The sequence below is a fragment of the Euwallacea fornicatus genome, chromosome 6, assembly GCF_040115645.1.
Source record: "Euwallacea fornicatus isolate EFF26 chromosome 6, ASM4011564v1, whole genome shotgun sequence".
Taxonomy (NCBI): Eukaryota; Metazoa; Arthropoda; class Insecta; order Coleoptera; family Curculionidae; genus Euwallacea; species Euwallacea fornicatus.
Genome location: NC_089546.1, coordinates 5,092,154 through 5,107,405, shown reverse-complemented (window position 1 = coordinate 5,107,405; position 15,252 = coordinate 5,092,154). Strand labels below are relative to the sequence as shown.

General features: G+C 36.6%; 2 protein-coding genes across 3 annotated transcripts in view; one reads left to right on the top strand and one right to left on the bottom strand.

Moving 5' to 3' along the window:
* Positions 1–6,320: 6,320 nt before the first annotated feature.
* On the bottom strand, positions 6,321–8,340 carry LOC136339779 (myrosinase 1-like). Its single transcript, XM_066283261.1, has 8 exons — positions 8,227–8,340; positions 7,843–8,173; positions 7,310–7,744; positions 7,091–7,260; positions 6,963–7,033; positions 6,713–6,906; positions 6,549–6,655; positions 6,321–6,490 (listed from the first exon to the last, which is right to left on the bottom strand). The coding sequence occupies exons 1-8, from the start codon at positions 8,268–8,270 to the stop codon at positions 6,376–6,378; spliced, it is 1,467 nt and encodes a 488-aa protein (XP_066139358.1). The 5' UTR covers positions 8,271–8,340; the 3' UTR covers positions 6,321–6,375.
* A 5,584-nt stretch (positions 8,341–13,924) lies between these two features.
* nolo (no long nerve cord) overlaps positions 13,925–15,252 on the top strand; it is a 252,886-nt gene continuing 251,558 nt past the window's right edge. For both annotated transcript variants that reach the window (XM_066283257.1, XM_066283256.1), the window contains exon 1: positions 13,925–14,165. The gene's annotated coding sequence lies outside the window, so the exon portion shown is untranslated. The remainder of the gene's footprint in view (positions 14,166–15,252) is intronic.

Genomic DNA, 15,252 nt, shown 5'->3' with positions numbered 1-15,252 from the left:
GGTGACGTTTTTAAAACTTTCAAATGGCTATATCTTAGGAATGAACAAAGATTTGGAAAACTTCTGGATACCGTTTCTATAACAAGTAGGAGGAACCGAAATGATGTACTTACTAACCTACTCACGCCAACTGTCTAGCCTCCAGCCACCCCAAACTTCATCATTTTAAATTGCAACCCCCCACTTGTAATACCTCAGATTAAAGCTCTTTAAAAATGTTTTAGGATTTTTAAAGTATTTAATAATATCAGATATTTACAGCATTAAATAACATCACACTAGTTTAGTTATCGAACTGTTAGATAAAAAAGCAATAGAATATAAATTTTCAGTTTTACTGAAGCGCAGACTAGTATTTGACACAAAACTTTGATAGTTTATTTAGAGGTTTTGAAGGATTTGCTACATTTTCAAAACGATGAAGCATCTCCTCACTAGATGATTTCAGTTAGGCAATGGTTAGCTGACCATTATTCAAATAAATGGATTGGCAGACAAGACGCTATAGAGTGGCCACAAAGGTTCCAGACCTAGCACCACTTGATTTTTGTTATCGAGAAATCTAAAATCAGTCATGTGACGGTCAACACGGCCCAGTGAGTCGCGGCAGTGGTCGAGTGAAAATCTGCATTGGTTGGGTGAAGTGGAAAGATAGCGGCCATGGACTTTGAATGTTTGGTGTGGTGTTTTAGGTACACATCTGATTGGACCATACTTCATTCAGGGAAACATCAATGTAGGAAAGTATCGGAATTTTTGCTAGATATTCCACACTTTGTAGAAGTAAATTTAGAGCGAAGGTTGATTTGAACATGATAGTTAGGATGCTCAGTAGGCCAGAAATGTTAGAGAAGTTTTAAGTGAACCTTTTCCACAAAGGTGGATTGGGCGCGGTAGTACAGTTCACTACGCAGTCACTATAATATCTTAGTATATAAGCAGGTATATATTAGCAAAATACATAAAATGTGCTAGAGAAGGCCCGACAACACTTTACGGCTGCTTTTCGCTCGTATAAAACGTGGCTTGTTCTTTGAATGAAAAGTAAATAATTTACTATTACACATTATACAGGGTCTTCCTTAATGTCGTGGTAATATATCACAGTGTGATCCCTTAGGTCTTTTTACGAAGAAAAATTTATATGAATGTATGTCTGCGCCGGCCCACACTTTTGGCTACAGGGTATTGAAATTTTTCTTTTCAAATGGTCATTTTCTATTTTTCAGAAAGTACTTTAGATATTACTTCCCATTTTGGTGTATCCTAATAGGACGTTATATCTCACACTGTAATAAGAAAAGTAACTTTGTTGTTCAACCAGTGGCGCCCCTACGTGCATGTCTTACGATATAGTTTACGAAAAAAGCGGTACGCCATTGACATTTTTTCGCGAAAACATTTTTTCTGATTAGGCTCGTCCATGCGACATGTTGTAATAAACTATAAAATATAACATGATGGCTTATCATAAACTCTTAGAGTAAACAAATTAATTAAGATTATTTTTATTGTTTTAATGAAAAACGGTTCGGCTAGCGAGAAAAACGTAACAACTTTTTCATATAGAATTGGCCAGCCTAATCAGAAAAAAATTTCTTCAAAAAATGTCAGTGGCGTGTCACTTATTCTCTGAATAATATTTAAAAATATGTATGCAGGAACTCCACTGGTTGTGTGATAGAATTAATTTTCTTCCTAGAATATGGGATATTACATTCTGTTAACATACGCCAAATTCGAAAGTAATATCTAGAATACTTTCTGAGAAATAAAAAAAAATATATATATGAGTGGAAAAATTTCAACACCCTGTAGCTAAAAATTTAGACTCTTGCAGAAATAAACTTCTCTTTGTCAAGAGACCTGAAAAATTTCACTCTGAAATATTAGCATGACATTAAGGAACACCCTGTGTATATGATTATGTACACTAAAATTAACCATATGATCAGTATCAATATGCGTTAAAAGCTTGTCCCCAAGATCCCTTTTCCTACATCCTGCTTTCCTAAAATTGAATAAAATTGCCTTAAATACAAGTACATTATGTAATATAATTGCTAATTAGGGACAAATTTTAATAACGCTCAGATTTTCTGAAAATTAAGAAAACCGGCCGCTTGGGCTTGGATTCGATTATAAAACTCAAATTGTTCGATATCGTTCTCAATGGTTTCTAATCCTTTGAAAAAACCATAAAAAATGCCGAAATTAATTCAGGTAAAAATATTTTAATGTTTTAATATTTTGGACAGCATTTGTGCCTCCTAAACCAAAATCATCTCATAATTTCCCTTCAAACCCTTTTTGTTCAATCACTGACAAATATCTGTATCACCGCAACCCTAGTGCTTCACACTGATCCTGACCGCAATCCATAGTCCTTCGGGGGTGGTATAGGATACCTTGGATGGCTGAACGACGGTGGATATGGAGTATTTGGAGGACATCGTGCCAGTAAGGGTGCAATATAAATAATTCAATAGTTTTAAATGGCGAACATTAAACAATTTTGAAGTAGACGCAAAAATATCACAGGTATATCTTGGATATATCCATCACTTAATGGGTTTTCAGTCAGGTGTTTGGTGGTAAACAGCAGACGTCTTAAACAACGCCCTACGTTTACGGTTTTTTTTCGGATACGCTTATTTCGAGATTTTTTTATTGATCACCCGCTATATTAATTTTGCATTTTGCAGGACATTACGGGTTTGGAGGAGAACAGGGATGAGGACTTATAGGGAGATATTAAGGTGGGTGTGGTCATGGAAGACCTGGATTTGAATTCTACGTATAATGTTGTGGAAAAGGGTGCAATAAAGAGCTTTGATTGAAAGCGCGGCGCTTTTTTGTCTTCTGGAAAATGTACTGATCTATACAGAGAGACCAATCAGTTCTTAATAAAACTGGCGAGACTTTTGTAGAAATTATGTGTAACTGGGCCGATATGATAAAAAAAAAATCAAGTCGAAACCGTGATAGTAAATGGGACTACTGAGGTACCGGTTTTGAGACATGTTTTTTTAGAACCCTCCTTTAAGTACTAAAAAGTTAGGAATGGTATCTGGTTTTAAGCGTACTAGCATTCACGTGATTTAAAAAAAATACAAATTTCATCCATACAAAATACATCTAGTGCAACAACTTAATGAGGAAGACTTTGACAGATATTCGCAATTTTGCGAAAACATGTCAGAGATTCTAAATGATCAGCAGTTTCTCCTTTAATGTGTGTTTTTCATACGAATTCTTGAAAGGTACTGTGAATCGGCAAAATTGCCCTTACTGATCTTATGGGAATCCTGCAATTATTCACGAGGTCCATACAAAACATCCGCAACAATTGGCCGTATGGACGCGAATATTTTGTGACCGTCTGATAGGCTCATATTTCTTATCTAATTTGACAGGGGAAATGCATCTTGATTTATTGGAAAATGCTATTTAACCTACATTAATGGAGATAATTGCAAACGGTGACCGATGATTTGGAAGGATGGGGCCCACGGAGAAGCCTCCGCGTTCTTCAGATTTCAGTTCATTAGATGTCTTTTCATGGAGCCACTGAAAAAATGGAATCTATGTCACAGAACCGACGTCTTTGGGCGATTTCCGCCAGCGGATCGTTAACGAGTGTAATGAAATCACGCCACCGACGATGTTGCTTAATAAGAATGGTCGACGAGGATCGAACAAAATCTTTTCTATTGTATTGAGGTTGGAGTCGGGCATTTCCAACATTTACATAATTGACTTGTGCTAACTTTATATTTATTCACGGAATATAAAACGTATTAACCATTTTTGCTTTAAAATCAAATTTAAGTTATGTGAAATTGACGTAAATTGTTAAGTATTAGTTGTTTAGTTAAGTATATTGCGTATGCGTAAAATTGCGCAAAAGAGGCAGTGTTTTCTACTGCATTACGTCACTTTGACCTGAATATCTTTTGTTACCGCAGTTAAGTGAAACAAATAAAATAACTGAATGTAAATAGCTGAATTTGCACATATTTGAGAAGCCGCCATCTTGGTTGTGTTAACAGCACACACTCGGGGGTTATAAAGTACATTAAATTACCTTCAAAATGAGGTGTCACTCGTCCCCCTCTTTTATTTAAGGTTTTTGGGATGAACAGCCTCCTGTTTTAGGGGTTACAAAAATGTTTCCCTTTCAAAAATACGTTTTGCCTGTCTGAGCGTTTTTTTAAAATAAATTCTCTTGGCTATTCAACACTGCACGTGTTTCGTTTTCGAACGGCCACCATGTAACGACGCCATAGGAACACTATTAGCACCTCAATGATAAAATCTCGTTTACTATAAAAGAGTCATCGGCAACAAGAATTGTACAATCAGGAAGCAACTTCTGCTTAAATAGTGCAAATAGGTGTACAAAAAGAGAAAACATCAAAAAATGTCGATAGTGAGCTATGCGTTTTTGATCTTATAAGACTTTTCGCAAACATTATTTTTGTGCAGATTACCATAGTGGCAATCCTCACTATTTCCATGGTGCAATCTCGTACCTCCAATTACCTTACTCAAAAGTCAGGAGAGGAGGACGCAAATTTATTGTCATCTGTACTGTTAACTCCGGAAGAATACGTTCCTCATCTCACAAATGAGCAGCACATCTCGAACAGACAGACTGCTGACTTTGATGGCGATGACTTCGACTTCTTCTACAGACCGGTGGTTAAGTATAGCAAGATTTTTAGTAGTCAAAGTAGAGTGCAAAGACCCGACGCCCTCGGGGGCTATTTTAATAACTATGACCAATTTCCCATTATGGCTTAAAGATTATTTTGAAATTTTGAATTCAAGTGTGCACTTATTGTGTGTATGTGTTTATTACCTGATAACTTATTTTTTGTAGTCTTACAAATTAGCGAGGAAAATTATTGAGATTTTAATAAGATTCTGAAATAATGTGATTAAATGACGTAATAAAATAAATAGTATTAAATTTCCAAATACAAATTGATTTAAGAACAAAATCTATACGCACAATAGATTCCTGACAAATGGTGAATAAAAAAATGCGGGCATGCGAAAGTAGCTCTTTAATCTCAATTAAAAGCCTGAAGGGGCAATTTGAGGCTAAAATTTTTCGTTTACTTAAAATTCTTATCTCTTCTGTATTCAGACGCATTCAACTCACCGCTATCAAAACTTTGCAGAAATGTTTCAAAATGTAATTTGTAGAGGAATAATTGTTCACAGTGGGCTAAATTCAGTGAGCTAAATTCTTTTGCAAACAAAACTGAATTCGAAAATTTTAGAATATTTAATCCTTACCCTCCTTAGACACCCGCAACTTGCCAGCTTTAAAATTTAGAATAAACTTCAAAAGAGGTTATCTGAAGCAGAAATTTAATCTTGTCCTTGTTCAACCGCTTATACCTCGCTAATTTGAAAACTTCGAAGAAACATCTAATGAGGTAATTTGTGGTAGAAATGTTCGGTTGCAAAATATTACATAAAACATTTCAGAAATACAGAAAAATTATTTCATAAATGATAATGATAAATAGGGATGTTTGCTAAAGGGTTTTTGCTAGCGTTAAAATTGTAGCAAAAAATGCGTGTCGAGGTACAACGGCTTAAACGTACCTGACCTTTAGGATTAACTGAGGAAACCTCATTAACCTCAGCCAGAGGAAAACCTATCAATTGCAGTGCTATGATTACCACTGCATGCAGTTTAGCATACGTATGTCCATAGAACAAAATCGGACGTGACATGCCGACAAATAAAATAATTACTTATAAAATTAAATTAAATTACAAATTACAATTTACAAATAACAAAATATTTCTAATAAAATTATAAAAAACATTTTTATTATGGGTAGATGCATCAGAAGTGGGTATTTCGAATGCAGGCAACAGTAACAAGTGACCCCGACCCTCTACTGTGAATTTAAACCTGTTGTTGATCACATTCACAATTTTTTTCAACATTTATATTGTACTTCTAAAATGTATAATATGATGGTTAAATTTTGAATATTTTTAGATAAAATTTGCAAACATTTAAACAAAAAATACTATAAAACAACATTTCTTTCTCCAGTCGCTCAAAATCGACAACCTGAATTCGGAAATATGCATTTTGAAGGCAAATTTCATGGATGAATCTGAAATCTGGAGCTAAAAGTTATTTATGATCTATCTAAGAAATTTGGAAAAAATGACACGCAATGAACTGATGTGTAATCAATAAAATGCAAAATTGAAAGCAAAATTAGTTCAGCCCTCTTCAGCTTCCAGTTTCGAAATTAAGGGGAAAGACACAATTAAAAACACGATTTAAAAATATTGCTCGTTAATTTAAAGAACAAAACGCATCGATAACATGTTAATTTAGTCGACAATAGCCCTGGCCTCAATCACCCTCTTGTACCATTTAGCTGACTCCTTGTAAGTTCTGGTCCTCTCAGGACTCTCGAAGTCCACGTCGATAATACCGAATCTTTGTCTATATAAAATATCCAAATTTCAACATAAATTTTCAAACACCTTCAGATTATCCTTACGTATAGCCTTCAGCCCATTCGAAGTTGTCCATGAAACTCCACAAAGTGTAGCCAGTCACATTGACCCCATCCTCGACAATGGCGTCCAAAATGTTACTTAAGTACCCCTAAAAATTAAGTCGTTGGGTGAAAGTGCTCCTTCAAGTACTCTTTTTCAAACTCGCCTTGAAGTAATCGATCCTACTTTGATCGTTCATTTCTCCAGGAACTGTGGCCCAACCATTTTCGGTGATTACGAACTCGTCAATTGCGTATTTCCTTTTAAGGTAATTGAGGAGGATTCTGATGCCTGGAGGATCTGAGGCGATCCACGTGGCCACTCCCATGGGCCAGGAGGGGTCAAAAGAGGTGACAGTACCTGAAGGGTTTTCATTTTTAGAGGAAGCAATTATTGATACAACTATCTATACATACCTTGGTCTAGCCAGATGGACGGAGCTACAATGTCCCATTCGTCTGCGTATTCTACTACGTTACTAGTGTACCTATAAGAAAATAATCATCAGAAATATTATATAGTTACAAATCTATAATCAACATACATGTTTAGAGAATAATAGTCGTGAGTACCGTTAATATATTCGATCTCCTCTTGAGTAAATTCCGGTAATCTGGAAAAGGACAATCCCTCCAGATGACTTCTATTAGCAACCCTCTCAATAACCACTTCGGGCCAGTTGCCCTTGTACACGGGATTAGCGTACAGACCAGTCTGCAGTATTTAAATTAACGCAACTCCCACCAATTCCCAAGAAACTTACGTTGAATTCAAAAGTCCTCTCTACAGCCATAATGTCTAAAGGACTGTCAGGGTTCTTGGGGTAGAACCAAGAGCCAGCACTGTTGATGGTCACTTTTCCATTTTGCGATTCACGGAATTCTTCATCATAGATGTGGTACGCCCTGGCATGGGCTTTAAGTTGAACGTAGGCGCACTGGTACACCCCATCGCCAATCAGAAATTTGCCGGGCGCGTGAACGCCCTGACCATATCCAGAATTGCAGGTGGTTCCAGGCTCATTGATGGTCACCCAGTATTTGACGTAGGGGCCGAGATTCTTGAACACTATGCGAGCGTAATCCCCAAAATAATCGGCGATTTCGGGATTGAGCCAGCCACCTAAATCTTCCAGATGTTGGGGCAATTCCCAGTGGTAGAGCGTTACCAACGGCTCTATATCGTTCGCGAGCAATTCCTGTAATCGCAAAATCAGGAACGCAGGATGATTGCAATGGCGTCACACTTAGTGACGCCTGGCTGTGACCAACAGCTGCAGTCCAACTCGGAACATACCTTGACAAATTTGACATAAAAGTCGATTCCAGCTCGATTGACCGTCAACGGAGTACCGTTTGATAAAATACGAGGCCACTGCACTGAAAATCTATACAATTTCAGGCCCAAATCCTTCATGATGGCGATATCTTCCTTGTATTTGTGATAAGAATCACAGGCCACATCACCAGTGCTGTCGTTCTTTACGTGCCCTACACCCGTTTCATGGACGAATGTATCCCAGATACTAGCTCCTCTTCCAGCTTCGTTCCATGCTCCTTCGACTTGGTAGCCAGCAGTAGCTGAGCCGAATCTGAAGCTGTCTGGGAACGTTTTCCCGGCCAAAGCACTGAAAAGGTCTTTGTTTCGGCGCGATTTTTGACGGATGAAGTTAGCACTTACCCGCTCAGGGTGAGGGTGAGGTAAAACACTATTATACGCCTCATACTTGCGATTAAAATTCAATATTAAGGTGGTTGCTTTATACAATGTGTTCATCTGTGCAGATAAACGTTGTGATAAGATATTTTTGAGTGGTTTATTCCAAGGTTTTGCACGATTAGGTACTCCGTGAGGTTTTATTATCTACATTTGTACTTGACGCTATGTAATACACACTTCAAATCGAGCAGTGTTTTTGAATGAATTTCAATCCATAATGCTATAAGAAGTTTTACTACGAAAAACATAATTTTTCAACGAAATAGAAATAGTTTAGTATTTTTTTTTATTGCTAACGATTAATTGTTATCCTCACTGTATTTAAAAATGTTTTATGGTCGTACTTCTCTGAGGTTAAAACAGGATAAGTACTATAAAAAAATTTAAATGTGCCAACCAATTTTATTTTTAGATCGACAGGTTACGTTGTTTACAAGTTCACACTCCCTCAATTGGAGAGTTGGACTACAGAAATAGTTTGAACAGAGTATAAAGTTTACACTGCGCTAATGTAGAAAGCATATTATGCGCTCTATAATTATTTAGCCGACGGTGGCACGGGAAATTAGAGTACATATACAGGGTGTCTTTGTCTGGCTGTTTAAAATGACTGTCTCTCTGCCTGACTAACATTTCCTTAGCCGGAAATAATGCGTTCTAGGCAAACTTACCTACGTACATCCAATGTTGCTTCGTTTCGCCGTCGGAGGAGGCAAAAATCCTCAAATTAATTTGATTTTTTTCGGAAAAATTGCGAAATTCTTTGATCGATTTTAACTTATTTTAGAACTAAAGGTTACTATATAAACAGGCGTGATTTGTCGCAAACGGGATCTTTCTCAATGGGTTGAAATATTACAAGTGGCGGACGATTCGCGAACGAAAATCGTTTATATTTTCGTTGCCCCCTGTAGGAGTGACTTGAAATTTTCCTTCGCCACTAACTGACTGTATTTTAAACCTTTCCTGTGTCTTGTAAGTTTGTTCTCCGACATGTAGTTTTTGTGCAAGAAATTATTTTGCACAAATATCTTTGCAAATCGTCGTTGTTCTCGGAGCAACGTTAAAAAGCCCCCTCGATGCTCAAAATGCGGATTAATTTTTCGAAACACATTTACTCATGTATTCAAGAAAACGGGCAATATTCCGAACGTTTGTTACAAAAGTTAAACTAAGTTGGTAGTTATTTAGGATTAAAATTTGATTCATGTTTTCGTCCCGACTAAATAATACTGACGAATTGCGAGGCACAATAAATGAATTTTTTCTACGGAAACTGTGTGTCTGGCCAAAGTTTGACAAGAAACACAAAAGTTTCAAGACAAGGTTAACTCACTAGTTAACCTTTCCCTGCCGTGGCGTTCCTGCCTCTGCAGAGAAGAAATTGAGAGCGTTCGTGCGGAGGATAAAAAAATATATACTTTTATTTACGAAACACGCGCCATTTTTAATACTTTAACCCATTAATAAAGGATCCCGCTTACATCTAAACATTCCAATTTATGCAGTCACTTTTAGTTCCAAAATGAGTTCAAATCAACAAAGGCGTTCAGCAACTACGTCGAAAAACTTATATTATTTTGAAAACTTTCACGCCCCAAAATGAAGCAACGTTGGGTGTAGATAAGTCTGCCTGAAACGCCTTATTTTTGGTTAAACGTTGGACAGCCATTTTAGGGCCAACCTGTATAACAGGAATGTCACGAAACACCCGGTCCGGGGTCCCCCCCCCCGGTTTTTTACCCGGTAACGGGGAAGTGTTCTCAAATCCAATAACCAATTTATGATGTGATCTACTGAATCGCTTCAAAGAAGTTTTCCCCCCTTTTTCGTGTCGCAATGTCAGAAGGACCAGCAAGTTGTGCAGGTATAAAAATTTCAGGAGCTTTGGGAGATTTTTGCAGTTTACTAACCGATTTTGGTGTTCAACAATAGGCTTTTGTAGGCGATCAAAATCTCTCAGGTCTGCAGTCGCGATTAATCTATATATGGATCCTGCATTGTAGGTGAATCGAATGAAATTACATATTCTATTATTTCTACGCCGCTGCTGCAGGCCCCTTCGTTGCATTGGTTCCCCGCGAACACCACGGAAAGACTCAAATAGATCTATTTCAAATGAGCCTCCGTGACATCTTTCCGCCCAAACACAACGGAAATCATGGTCGATAATTGAGTAAAAACATGTTAATTATTAGTCAGGGCTTCGGTGTAATGTCAAACAACGTTCGTTTATAATGAAACTCTGTTTTGCCTTTAGTCAACAAGACGATTTAACGATTAATAACATTAACTAAGAAGATATTGATGTTTGATTTTGACGTATGTCATAATTTTGACATATGTCAATATTGTGACGTTATTAACAGCTGTCAAAAACAAAATATACTGACGTTGAAAAATTATGTTTTTTAAGGTTATTTCCAATACAATATCTTGAAACTTTCTGAAACTAAAATAGTGAAGAGCGCTCTAAACCCTTAGCCAATGCTTCGACCGCTCTTATCTATTTCCAGAAGTCTTTGCTGTAGTTATAGCGAAGTTGACGTTATCCGTATAATTCTGATCCTGCACAGCATACGAAATTAACGACTCATAGAAATGTGAGGAAGCGCTGGTACGAATGTAAGTAGTAGGTTTAGAAATAAAAGTTAAGCGTTTAAGAAGAAATGGGAAAAGGACGTAACTTTTCATAATTTTCCTTATCTCAATACTAGTGAATTCAATGTGTCGAGGCGTTAGGGAAAATGTAACATAATTTACTTATGAGTCCTGACGAGACAAGCTGTTCACCAATAGAGTTGCGACTAATTATGAATATTGCAGAACTAAAAAAAAAATGTAAAAAACGGCGCCTCTAAGAGATTTTATTGTTTTCATGGGCTACCTCGTCATGCAATCATTTAATGACTTGATGATATTTATAAATATTTTTTTCATGTAAAAGGGTTTGTTCGTAATTTTTGAGCTCTGGGTATGGCTCTTAGTTCAAGTAAGAATATTATTGTCTTCGTTAAATACACTGCATGCTATCTGCAAATGTCTGGGTTCTTTCCAGCAACTACACAAAATGTTTTTGTATATAACTCTCAAAAATCTGCTTAGAAGCGTTTCAAGTGTGTAAAGTAAAAACTGTTAGGTTTATTCTTACTTTTTAAAATAACAAAAATTGTCTCGACACCTTGTCGAATGAAAACCAACAATTTTTGTATAAAGTAAAATTAGCAGAAAAAATCTGTATTTTTATACTCTAGTGCTCAGAACTCATTGGCACTAATATCTTTTCATACATCCTGTATGCAGCGCTTGTAAAAAGTATTGCAATAGGTTTGTAGCTTTTATAAACCAGATATTTTTTTTAAATGTGTAAAAGCATAATATTTTATTTAAAAAAGGCATTTAACGCATTATTTTCGATTATCAAAATTTTCACCCCTATCCAGCTACTCTTACTAACTTTTGGTTTTCAAACGGAAAGGTAGTCATCGTAATATATCAAAGAAAAGGTAGTTCAATAAGGGATACAACGATGTACTAAAACCTGAAATAGGATATGTGCTTTCTTAAAAAATAAAGTTATTAGATGCAAAATCAAGTAACTCACTATTACCTCAAGCAAAATTGAAATTCCTATGAAAAATGCTCAAATTGGGCCCCAGTAACAATTAGGCAATGACTCAGTCGTTCCTCGAACTTTTTTATCCAATTATTCAGTGTTGCTTCTGTTATTAATTCTAATTCTGTTTGAATTTTGAGACCTGAATCATGAAAATTTTGTGGTTTATTTTTGCAAACGGAACCTTTTAAGCGACCCCTCCGAAAAATCGAGCATATTAAAATCGGGAGATCGCGGCGGCCAGTCTGTTGCGCTCCTTCTACCGATCCAACTCCTACAAAAAAATCTCAACGAGATGCCCTCTTAAAGAGATAGCATAATGTGGCGGTGCAGAACCTTGTTACAATTAAATATTATTGACCACTTCTTTCCCATTTATCCAGGAAAAATTGCAGCGATTAGTGGTACTATTTCGTTTTGCAACATGTGCATCTGTGACGCGTTGTTTAAGATCTCTTCTATGAAAAATGGACCGATGAACTGGTGACCGATTATACCCATCCATAAATATATATTGAGTTTTTACAGATGTTACGTATGCGGAATTCTCATCGTATCAGGATTGTCTGTAGACCAGTAACGACAATTACGTCGATGAATAGATCCATTTAAGCAACACTTTGCTTCATTCCAAAATAACATTTTTTAAAAGAAGTTATTATCCTGAACGCCTTTTCCTTACATCAATTCACGAAATTCCAACCTGCGATCAAAATCTTCAGCTATCAGCACTTAGGTAAGGGAAATTTTGCATGGATGAATTTTTTCACGTTTTAAAAGATTGCTTACTGACTTTGCAGATACATCAAACTCATCGCCAAGATCGCTGGTAGACTGTATGGGGTTTTCATCGATGGATAAAGGAATGTCTAGTGCTTTATCGCCACCAGTTGCCGTTCGAAGTTTTTCACATTTTGTAACCGTTTTCACACTATCAGTTTGTTGAAATTTGTTGTTAATCCGACAAACTAAAAATAGGTCGGTTCGGATATTTTTCGTTAAATGTCGATTCTGTGCTTCTCAGATAAAGAGTTAATTTTTTTTTATATTGTTACGGTGGTAGAAGCCTAACAACTGAGCTCAATTTTTAATGCATTCTACGAACTCAAAATATTTTCTATTTAAAAAATTGTTTGCATTATGGACGATTTGGGATTTCTAAGTCTTATTGCCACCTTTTCACTCTGTTTCAAAGTGAAAAAAGAATGAATTGTTTATCTAGGATGGAAAGATTAAAACTTTTAATATTTTTAGGATGTGGCCTTCGTTGTATTTTTTTTTTAAGAAAACTGCGTATCCAATTTTAGTTCTGGGTACATCGTTGCATCTCTTATTGAATTATATTTAATTTAATGTGCTACCGTGGATACCTTCTAATTTGAAAATAAAAAATTAATACAGCTACCTGAATGAGGGTGAAAATTTTAGACATCGAAAATAATGCATTAAACGCCCTTTCTCAAATAAAATTGCACGCATTTGAGCATTTTCTCCAATATCAGGTCGATGAAAGTTATAAACGTGTTGCAACATTTTTACAAGCGCTGTATTTAACCATAAACTTCCGGCAGAATTTGATCCGATTATTACCCATCGCCTGCTCTCTCGATTAGGCCCTTTGGCACACCTAGTCCCAGTTACCAGCTGGTATCAAGATATTGGCCTCATGCTAGATGACTAACTTCAGCCCAGAAGCCATCTCGACTCCCGCCTTTATTTAAAACTCATTTCCATACCTCTGACGTCGAAAGTTCCTCAGACAAAATTTGCAGTAGCCATCTGCATGCATTTTAATATTTTTGAATAAGGTGTAAAGAATTTATGTTAAGTACTTAAATTTGTCATGGAAAGGACGCATATGGAAACAATGCAATTTTTAAATTAATACCAAAACAATTAAACTTTTGAAACTTTCCTGGCATCCAGGTTTCATGCATCAGAAGATAAAGCCAAAAATGGAAAATGCGGTCGATACGCAGCAGATTCGTTGGTGGCGATGCCGCAAGCAGCAGCCAAGACGAAAGGCCCTAATCATTCGTTCGTTGGACGACTCGACGAAGGGACGCCCTCAGAACGCGGACGCGAGTGTCATATGGACGCGTGATCGTCTCAGAATACGCGAGTACGTTGCCATTTGAAAGGAATTTTTTTAATTATTTTAATTTCATTCTCGTGTTCGGAATTGGAATTGGACTGTTCTTTACATTAAAAAAAAAAACAAACATTTTTTGAACATGAAGAAGCCACGATTAATTTGATGAATGAGCACAGCAGCTTTTGAAAGGTTTGAACGCTTCTCTTTTTTTTGCTTAGTTATATTAAGACATCTCTAGCGTCTAGTTCTCCTGAATTTAACCTTATTCGTGCTGATATCAAAAGTTAACAACAGGTTCTATAGTTTGATATCCAAAAGCCTTAACGTCCCCCTTACGTGCGTTCCAAGAAGCATGTTGAGATTTGCATGTTGGTATTTCCCAAATCACGAATTAATGCTTGTGTTTGCCAAAGGGTTACGTTGCTTGTCGCATTTTTATTCGTTACATAAATTTTATTTCACGTAATTTACGAGTAGATGTTTAACGTTTAAAAACGCAGCGAAAATGCTCAATTGCTGAGTCACGACCTGAAACTGTCCTCGAAGAGCTGAAACATAAATTTAAATTCTCCTTAAAAATTAGCAACATTTATGCAAATCGAATTGCACATTTCATCACGTGATCGCGTTCGATTTAATCAATTATGGTCTTAGCGAGGCAAAATTTATGGCTATCGATACTTTGAAAACAACTCGCCTGTGCGGCATCTACAAACTGCACGTTTCGCGTAAAAACACCGTTAAAATAACCAACAGTTGTTGAATTTAATTATGTCCGAATCTCCGTTTTAGCCCTAATTACTATAAAATTCATCAACATTTAAAGCAATTTCCTATCCAGCACATCAACCGAGAATACCAATTTAATCGGCGCAAGAACTAAATTTTTTTACTTCGTAAATATTACTGTGTGTATTATTTATCAGTTACGTAATGGAAATGGGACTAATCCCATCTTGACGAATGATAATCATTGTAAGCGACGTCGAGGGCGAAGTGTGCGGAAAATATTTCGAGCATAGAATGGCCGGCAAATTCACCGGACCCGAATTCCATTCAGAACTTTTGGAATTCTGTTTCCAGGAGGATTCTCAATCGCAACAATACAGCTGGAACTGTATATAAATTTGCTCAAGTCGATGTAAAAAGTGGGAACGTTTTCCTCAATAAATTATTAACAGATTGATAACTTTCACGTCTGTCGGGATGGAGCCCTTTTAAGGCCGAAAAGGGACCGACTGACTGCTAATTAACAGCAATTTTTATTCTGCACCAG